We start from the raw sequence: 9,687 nt of genomic DNA, 5'->3' as shown, positions 1-9,687 counted from the left end.
TGTTACAGAAATCCCCGAACCATGGATGATGTCAAGCGGAAGAAGGGGTCCTATTGAGCCTTTTTGGCCTGTTCATCAAGGGTTTTCTGCGAAGAAATAAAGAACATGTATCAGAATTAGGAAATTCTGATACAAATTCACTGATACACTGATACAAATTCAATCATTGTCTCAGCATTTTTTTATTGATTTTTTTTTTTCTCTGCAGGCAGCTGATGGGTACCAGCAGGCCAAGCAGAATGAAGCTTTGGTGGTTCAGTGAGGTCCTGGAGAACGACTTTCGGACAGCTTCAAGGAAATTTTGGTCCACCATCTGGCACGTCAGGACGGGGAAGGAGTGCACCATTAAAACTGTGTATAGTGGAGATGGGTCACTGCTGACCTCATCACTGGATGTTATGAGTCGGTGGGTCTAATACTTCTAAGACCTCAGTTCCACTGAGGCGCCTTCCTATTAGGAAGCAGAGTCTCCGGACTCTTGAGTTGGGCTTTCCTATCTTCGGGGTTGAAATCACCCAGGTGGTTAAAAACTTGGTGGACGGGGCCCGAGGGTGGATGAGATTCGCTCGGAGTTCCTGAAGGCTCTGGATGTTGTGGGGCTGTACTGGTTGACATGCCTCTGCAACAACAATTCAAGTATTTTGGGGTCTTGTTCATGAGTGAGGGAAGAGTGGCTCAGGAGATCAACAGGCATATTGGTGCAGTGTCTGCAATGATGCAGACTCTTTAAGTTCTCAATTTACCAATCGATCTATGTTCCCACCCTCACCTATGGTCACGAGCTGTGGGTTGTGACCAAAAGAACAAGATCGCGGATACAAGTGGCCTAAATGAGTTTCCTCCACATGGTGTCCGGGCTCTCCCTTAGAGACCGGGTGAGAAGCAGAGATCTGCACATGAAGTGCAACTGAACAGCCTGGTGATTAAATTCTGCATGACTGAGTTGGTGTTTAAAAACATTGTGGTGCATTCTGGAAGCTGATTAGCAACTGAACAGTGAAAAGGGTCTCTCGGCCCCTTCCAATGTGCCCCTCCTCTGTTGAGACATGCGTGCCTACCTGCGCCCTCCAGCTCAAAGTCTTCCGGCAGCAGTTTGTCCTGCCGGTTGCCCAACGTAAAGGAGAGAAATGCCAGCAGGAGCGCGTCCAGGATGCTGATGATGGCCAAGATGTAAGCCCAGCGCACCGTGCAGTTCCCCAAGCTGTACTTGTCCGTCCCCTGGCCGCACATCTTCTTCACCTCGGGGGCGTCCCAGCCGTCGGGATAAATCATGCAGCCCATCACCATCAAAATGGCTGTGAAGAAGAGTAAAACCATTCGGCTCAGGTGTTCTCTGTATTAGAGCGAGCAGTTTTTTTCCACAACGAGAGGTCTTGCCGTTTGTACTGTTTATGGCACAATTGTCTCAATCAAATGGTCAGTGACCTCAAACCACTTATTGGATTGGTCACTTTTTGGTACAACCTTAAGCACTTTTCACCTAGTTAGACACAACTTGCAAACATTTTCACCAACTACCTAAAACTTGTTTTGCACTCTGATGCACTTGTATTTCATAATGTTAAGCACAGGTCTCGCAACATAAACACAGCAATTCAAATCTGATCACACTAATGGCGAATGACGTGAAGAAACCAATTTCATCCAGTTCAGTGCGCACCGGTTGTTAAAGTTTCACTGCATAGAGACAATCAGAGTGATAGAGGCTAAGTAAGACTAAGGTGTGGTTGAGCAGGAAGTGGAAAGAGAGGGGGTATAAGACAAAGAACAATTACATACAGTATTTCAGATTAATTACGGACACCTATCATCGACCATGTTTTTGTCCACGCTTTGACAATTTTAAAAATATTTTTATTACAAGAGCTAAAACAGGATTTTTGTTTCATTTTGTGAAATGCAGTTCTACCATGAACAATAAAGATTATTCTCCGGAATTATGATCTGATCATCGTGTTTTCTTTTGTGTCTATGTCGTGTTTAATGACTGTTCAGTGGTGTTTTTAATTTTGATTGACTCAGGACCTGTTTTGAGGCAATTGCTTGAGCGGTTCAGAAAATGGCTGGATGGATGGATGTTTTGTTTCGCAGGAAGAGTGGTGTTTTGTGATAGTGGTTAGACCATTGGTTTTTGTGTTTATAATTTACAGAAAACAATGGAGGTTTTCAAGAAATGTCTGATCAATTGAAAAAAACTAAAGGACCTACAGCATCCAGATGGCCTATATTTCACTAACAAGTTGTCTTTATGTATTTTTTTTTTGTTCAATATATGAAACTGGCAGTCATTTCCCAAACATTATGTTCAATCGCTAATTTAATATGCTAAAAAAATAGATAATTATTTTATGCTGCCGTTAATGAAAACAGTACAAACGTGGCCCTGGGCACCAGCCGTGCCCAACAAGGTTCGCTGCAGTTGGTAAACATTAGTATCACGCCTCGTATCTCATGCCCAGCCCTTCTTCTGCAGCTAAACATTACAGTGATCGAGTTTAACAAGTCAAGCCTACTCAAATGTATCTATCCATCCATCCATCCATCCATCCATCCATTTTCTACCGCTTATCCGAGGTCGGGTCGCGGGGGCAGTTGCTTTAGCAGGGATGCCCAGACTTCCCTCTCCCCAGACACTTCATCCAGCTCTTCCGGGGGGATCCCGAGGCATTCACAGGCCAGCCGAGAGACGTAGTCTCTCCAGCGTGTCCTGGGTTGTCCCCGGGGTCTCCTCCCGGTGGGACGTGCCCGGAACACCTCACCGGGGAGGCGTCCGGCAGGCATCGGAATCAGATGCCCCAGCCACCTCATCTGGCTCCTCTCGATGTGGAGGAGCAGCGGCTCTACTCTGAGATCCTCCCGGATGACCGAGCTTCTCCCCCTATCTCGAAGGGAGAGCCCGGACACTCTGCGGAGGAAACTCATTTCGGCCGCTTGTATCAAATGTATCTAACCTCACTATTTCACTCGTTATTGCCTAAAATAAATACAGACTACAGAACACATACAGTATTAGTTGAAAAAGGAAATGTCCTCGTCTTCTGTTGCTGTTGTCAGCAGGCTTGCCCAGGTTTCGACCTAAAGGAGGGCAGGTCAAAATCTGTTGTAAAATCAAATATGTCACCAGAAACCAAGCCTAAAATAACTACTGAGTCTATTTTGGAGGGAATTTTTTCTGTAGTCGTTTTTAAATCCAAAATTATGGAATATTCACAGGATTAAAGCAGTGCTTTAAATAGCCTTCTCCCCATTGTTACAGTGATTAAAATCCCATTTTTGCACTTTACTGTGTGACGGTTGCTTCCTGTCTTGGCATCCTGGTATTGTTGAAGGTGCAACTGCGCAGTTGAAGCCACACCTGATCAGGTGACTGACATGTAACTAAAGCCCCACCAGAGGTGTCAAAGTGTGCGCACTGAAACCAGACGCACAAAGCCGCACAAAAGCTCGCCTGCAACTCGAGGCCAGCATGAAAACACGCCCGGCCTCCGTTTCATCGCCAAAGGCTTCATAATGCTGTCAGTGTATTTCACCTCAAAGGCTTGTTGCAATGACCTAAAACCGGAAAAATGATTACAAGTACAGAATACACAGATATACATGGTACAAATATACTCTACTTGTGTATACATGGTGGTACGTGTTTTAAATGGAAATGATGCACTTGTCTCTGACATTCCCTGTGATTGGCCAGAGACCAGTCCATTGTTCGTCTATATGTGCCGTAAGCTTTACTAGCGACCAGTACAGTCTCTACTGCTTCTTCTCATTGGGTCATGGGTGAGCTGGAGCTTATCCCAGCTGACTGCCCTTTGTGCGCGAAGTAGAGTACACCCAGAACCTGTCGCCATATTGCAGGGGCATAACAAGACAAAGAACCTGGAAGTCAGGATTTTATTTCAGTATTTTTTTTCTTGATACCTTACCAGAGGCCAGCTGCATCCAGGCGCAAATCTTGTAGACGCTGCCGGCGTTGCAGAAGAAGAAGAGGCTGAAGCAGACCGTGGTGCCCACCACCAGCAGCATGGACGTGGCCACGAAGAACATGGCGGCGCGGAAGGCCGGTGATGGGATGGAGCCAAAATCCAGCAAGCTGCCCTTGCAGGTGAGCTCCGAGTTGAGCGCGTTGCCGATGCAGTAGTGGAAGAGGCCGAAGTAGCCCGCCTGCGGTGTGTCGACGCTGTCGCCGATCCAGAAGGGTTGGATGAACACCACCACCGCGATGATGACCAGACACACGGTGAACACGGCCCAGAGGACGCCAATGGCCCGGGAATTCCTCACATAGTTGGTGTGGTAGATGCGCGACGCCTCCTGGGCCGGGAGCAGGTCCATCGTCGGTGCGAGTGGCGATCGAGAGTTGGACTTCGGGTGGGCGGCCCAAAGCCTCAACGTCCGTCGGTCTGTCAGTCGCGCACCTGTTGAGTCGGCTTGCGTCGACTGAACTCGTGGCAGAGTCAGCTTTCAGAACCCTGGACAGAGGCGTGATCCCTGTGTTTTGTGTGTGTGTGTGTGGTGTTTTATGTGTTTGTTTGGTGTGTGCGTGTGTGTCTGTGCGCTGTGGTGGTTGTGTGAGGCTTGTATATGTACGGTGTGCACTTAGACATTTTCATAGGATTTTGACAGTCACGATGTTGCCACCAAGTTACTCTAATTGTAACTGTTACTAAACTGTAAGTATTGTAACGCTTACAAAGGAAAGCAGTCTGAATTGGATTCACTGTACCTCGTGACCGATTAGGGAGGCGCTTCTGGGTTTGCCGCGAGGTTTGACAGCAATCTCAACCCCTCATGGAGTCTCCATTCAAAATGTGTGTGTGTGTGTGTGTTTTATATACAGTTGCGGTCGACTCAGTTTGGATAAAGACTGTGTAGTTTGTATAGGCTAATTTTGTTTGAGCTTTGGACACTCCTGAATCCTACGAGAAGCTGCTCGTCACTAACCCAGCACGCTGGTCTGATATTGCAGCCGTTGGTGCACTCACTCTCAACCTGGGGGAAAAGTGGTCAAATGAGTTCGAACCCCAGGCGGGACCTCACTACGGAACTGTAGTTGAGGCTTATCAATTGCATTTGTTTATCAAAAGCTGCATTTCCCACTGTTTCTTATTTTATTCATGGGGAAAGTATTTATTGTGTTCACAGAAAGGAAGGTAAAATAAAACCTCAAATTACTGTACCCCGATTTAAAAATCTTGCTCTTGAATGAATCCATCCATCCATTTTCTGAGCCGCTTCTCCTCACTCGGGTCGCGGGCGTGCTGGAGCCTATCCCAGCTGTCATCGGGCAGGAGGCGGGGTACACCCTGAACTGGTCGCCAGCCAATCGCAGGGCACATAGAAACAAACAACCATTCGCACTCACAGTCATGCCTACGGGCAATTTAGAGTCTCCAATTCATGCATGTTTTTGGGATGTGGGAGGAAACCGGAGTGCCCGGAGAAAACCCACGCAGGCACGGGGAGAACATGCAAACTCCACACGGTCGGGGCCGGGGATTGAACCCGGGTCCTCAGAACTGGGAGGCTGACGCTCTAACCAGTCGTCCACCGTGCCACTTCTTGAATGAATCACTTAACGCAAAAATGATGATAAACTGTTATTTCTAAATAAGCACTTTCAAAATCCTCTGCCCTCTTAACGGTCAGATGATAAAGATGTAATGGGGTCAGTTAAAATTCGTAGTTGCATTGTTTATATGTAATACATGCACGTCACTTCCAGCAAGTTTTCAACCACAGTTTAGCTAAAAATTTGGTTTTTGTGACGCATATTGAGTCATCCCCGAAGGTCAAGACACCGGGGTGTGGTTACTCTATCCATCGCTTGGGCTACCGGAAGTGACGTTGCAATTGCCAAACACAACGCGCTACACATTATACGCAATGGCGAGCAACGTGTTGGAATATGTGGAGGAGGGGGATTTCGACATACAGGAGCACCCAACTGAACTCGGCGTCGTCAAAGCGTGCATGTTTGAGCCGATCAGACGGTGGCGACGACGAGCAGCCAAGTAGCAGCTGTACAACAGAAAAAGAGAGTGGCCACTGGCTCGGTGTGACGGTATGTCAAAAGCGTGTCTTTTTATACACTCATGGCTTGAAATAATGGCACCCCAGGAGTGCCAATATTCTTAGCATGACTATACATATTATACATTCTTATATGTTTCAGTGACACGGCACAAGCTTTTACATAGGATGCAGTATTCCTATATATTGTGTGCCCCTCGCTCGAGTCGCGTTATAACACGCCGCGCACAAAATCTTTGCCGTGTGTCTGTTGCCTTGTCGCATATAGGCAAAAGGTACAGACGACAGTACTGAAAAGTACTGCGTGGGTCTTTTTTTCCCCCTACTCCCCAGTGCATAGTAACCATAATAGAGTCGTAGGTATACACAAGGAAATGCTCACCTCTTGTCTGCGCCGCTTCGCTGCTGCGAGATTTAGTTCTCTTGCTGGCGGTTGAGGTCCCGATGGCCGTAGGAAATATAGTTGGCACCGCAGCTGGTTTCAGCTTCTGCCTCCGTATCCAATGCTTTCTGCTAAGTCTTACTCAAAACACGCCGGTTCGAAGCGATCGCCACAGAGTTTGGAATGCTTGGTAGGCACACATAGCTGAGCACGTTTCTTCCCCTGTCGATTGACTTTCCCTGTCCACTGGTCACGTAGTCCTTCTTCACTTGGAAAGCCAAAAAAAAAAAAAACTCTCGCCGCTGCCTGAACCATTTGTACAGCCAAATGCCACACAATAAACCACCGTGACATCGTTAAATCATACGACAACAAATATACAAGGACGGGAACAACAGCATGGAACAATAGCACACAACGCCGAATGAACAGGATGTTTGGCTTGTGTGACGTCACAGCGACGGAAAGAGACGAAGACCGGAAGGCAGAAAGCAGAAGGCGCATTCTGCTTCATATTTATCCATTTAACTGCTGTATATCTGATACATAATCACTTCGAAATGGCAATGGTGGTTTCTAAAGGGGTTCGAGAGTTATCAAGAAAAAATATACAATCTTTGTCCTCTCACCTTTAAGCCCATGCCATTTTCTCAAAGTGACAGAAAAACATTATACAACCTGCCATACCAGTGATGAGGAACAGAGAATATGTTCAAAAATAACATATTTTGCACTTTATGTTCGAAAATTACTTGGTCAAACATTGTTTTGTAATACATAGTCATTCACAAGAGGCAAAAAGACGCAGAAATGCAACGCAGCACATACTGTTTGTGGTAAAGATACAGTTGCCTGTGATTACGCACATGGCCAGCAGGTGGTTTCGTGTGCAATGAATTACTCGAACCAATGACTGAAGTGTTAACAATGCTTCGCGAAGCTTCATCTCGGCTTCCCTACTAATTAAATACGCAGATAGTTTCCACTGCATCATGGGATTTTGGTTGACATCGCGCACTACAAATGGATGCTTTTAATCATTGTGTTGCTAATGAGTCACACAAGGAAAACAGGAGGTCTTTGGGTTTGCAGAAATAGGCCAAAGTGAGCGTTTCAAGTAAGTGCGCACGTGTATCGAACTGTATCTAACTAGCCAACAGCTTTTAGGTTGCCAAGTTTCACCTCACATCACTTCCGTCAGCACACAGCAGACCTGACGGAGATGCCGGATTCTATTCTATCGCACACAACCCACAGTCAGTGTTTCAGGAAAACGAAGTGCAACGCGACAGCTAAATAAGACACACATTCAACGAGCTAGGGTTAACACAAACACAGACGATTCATGTTCTGTTAACCCCTATCGTCAGTGAACATTGAGGATGAACGTTTTTATGGCGCAATCCACGCTGGGAACCACGCAGCTTCACAATTCTGCTGCTTTCAAACGTAGCATAGCACTAATGTATTGTGTTATCACCGAAAATTCTCCAATACAATATTTGATTGTCAAATAGCAGCGTAAAAATAGTGATTTCCAAATAAAATTCTTGCTTTAGTACTTTACTGAGTTTATCCAAGTCTGCATTAAATCCTGCTTGAGTGAAATTTCAAATTGATATCGTCTGTTACTGTATTTCTACGTTTTTTTTGGTTCGTTTGTTTTACTGTAATTAATATGGACGGCACATTGTACGACTGGTCAGCACGTCTGCCTCACAGTTCTGAGGATCCGGGTTCAAATCTGGCCTCGCCTGTATGGAGTTTGCATGTTCTCTCCGCGCCTGGATGAGTTTTATTCGGGCACGTCCCAAAAACATGCATGGTAGGTTATTTAAAGAGTCAAAATTGCCCGTAGGTGTGAATGTGAGTGTGAATGGTTGTTTGTTTACATATGCCCTGAGATTGCCTGGCAACCAGTTCAGGGTGTACCCTGCCTCTCGCCCAGAGTCAGCTGAGTTAGGCTCCCTACGCCCGCGACCCTAGTTTGGACAAACGGTAGGGAAAATGGATGGATGTAATAAATGTGAGTTTAAAAAAAAAAAAAAAAAACTCTCTGGGTGACGTCCACCAAAATCCCATGACACAGTTGAAACCACGGTTAATAGTAGTTTCTGCTCTTAGCGTCCTCATGAAAGATTTTCCACGATCACCAGAAATGCCAAGGTCGAGGATATTATGCATCACAGGTGCGCCCCATTTGCTTACCCAGGCGTCCAAGTTGTTCGTGGGAAAGACCACAAATTTGCATTTCGTGCATTTTTGTGGCCACAAATAGGAATATTGTGGCTACAATTAATTTTTTCCCCCATGGCACGTCTGTGTCTCTGTGGCTGAGCAATATGAATATGAATCTAAATGTGAATGTTTCTTCGAGTTTCCATTTTGAAATCATAACACAATGCTTATCAAGCTCCATGATCTTTTTCGCTGTTTTCTCCCCAATGTAGATGTAGAAACAAGAGTACTTTCCAAACCTTTTGTTTTTCTCTTCATGTGGCTTTTCTTTGTTGTCCAACAGGGGGCAGTATGCCATTAAATGTACGGAGAACCAGATGGCATGTGCTCAGCTCAGCCAATCAGGAGGCATTACTGTCTGTTTTGTTAGGTACAAAGCAGCAGTAAAGTCATTAAAATGTCGCCACTGTGCTTGCGGACCATCATTAAATGGAAGCGAACAACTTGGCGACTGCAAGGTAACAACTCCACTTATTGTTTTTGTGTCAAACGCGTTTTGGGGGAAAAAAACAAAAAACAAACAAAAAACATTAGCTTTTGGCTTCACATCGTTTTCCCATTGCATTCTTTTACTTTTACACTGACAACGTTTACATGATGTTTCCAAGAACAAACGTGCACAAGAATCATTGTTTTTGAGGTATTAGTTTACAAAGATTGTTTGTTGTTGTTAGTAATGTGTGGATAAATACTAAAATATCGATATTTGCGATACCAGATCTTTATGCTTAAAAAAAAAAAAAAAGATTCCCAAATCAAAATATCGTTCCCTTTGAAACTTCAGTCATTCTAGTGGTAATCTACACTGAGATCGAGAAAGAAAATGCATAAAAAACATTGTATCTATATATCAATTATTATTTATAATCAATCTACATTTTATCCATATGTCACCCATTATTTATAATCAATTTAATTTGCTTTCACTGTCAAATGAATATCACTGCAAAACGAAAAATCACACCAAGTGAATTTATTTATTTATTATTTCTCAGGAAAAGATCTTACTGTGCTTTTTCCTAAGACGGTTTTACCTT

At 44.9% G+C, this 9,687-nt stretch overlaps 1 protein-coding gene across 1 annotated transcript; it reads right to left on the bottom strand.

Annotated features, from left to right (window-relative positions):
- Nucleotides 1-50: 50 nt before the first annotated feature.
- Nucleotides 51-4,332, bottom strand: lhfpl5b (LHFPL tetraspan subfamily member 5b). Its single transcript, XM_061699045.1, has 4 exons — nt 3,924-4,332; nt 1,047-1,295; nt 224-351; nt 51-86 (listed from the first exon to the last, which is right to left on the bottom strand). Exons 1-4 carry the CDS (start codon nt 4,330-4,332, stop codon nt 51-53), a joined length of 822 nt encoding a protein of 273 aa, XP_061555029.1.
- Nucleotides 4,333-9,687: the final 5,355 nt, after the last annotated feature.

The sequence above is a fragment of the Phycodurus eques genome, chromosome 1 (genome assembly GCF_024500275.1).
Source record: "Phycodurus eques isolate BA_2022a chromosome 1, UOR_Pequ_1.1, whole genome shotgun sequence".
Lineage (NCBI taxonomy): Eukaryota > Metazoa > Chordata > Actinopteri > Syngnathiformes > Syngnathidae > Phycodurus > Phycodurus eques.
Note: the sequence above shows the minus strand (reverse complement) of the source record. Positions and strands in the feature narration are given on the sequence as shown.

What these genes read in the sequence shown, in the direction of transcription:
- lhfpl5b (XM_061699045.1), bottom strand. Translation starts at nt 4,332, where the DNA reads ATGGACCTGCTCCCGGCCCAGGAGGCGTCGCGCATCTACCACACCAAC. An exon ending in CTGGATGCAGCTGGCCTCTG is followed by an intron (nt 1,296 to 3,923) that starts GTAAGGTATCAA and finishes TCTTCTTCACAG; the next exon opens with CCATTTTGATGGTGATGGGC. An exon ending in GGGCGCAGGTAGGCACGCAT is followed by an intron (nt 352 to 1,046) that starts GTCTCAACAGAG and finishes CACTATACACAG; the next exon opens with TTTTAATGGTGCACTCCTTC.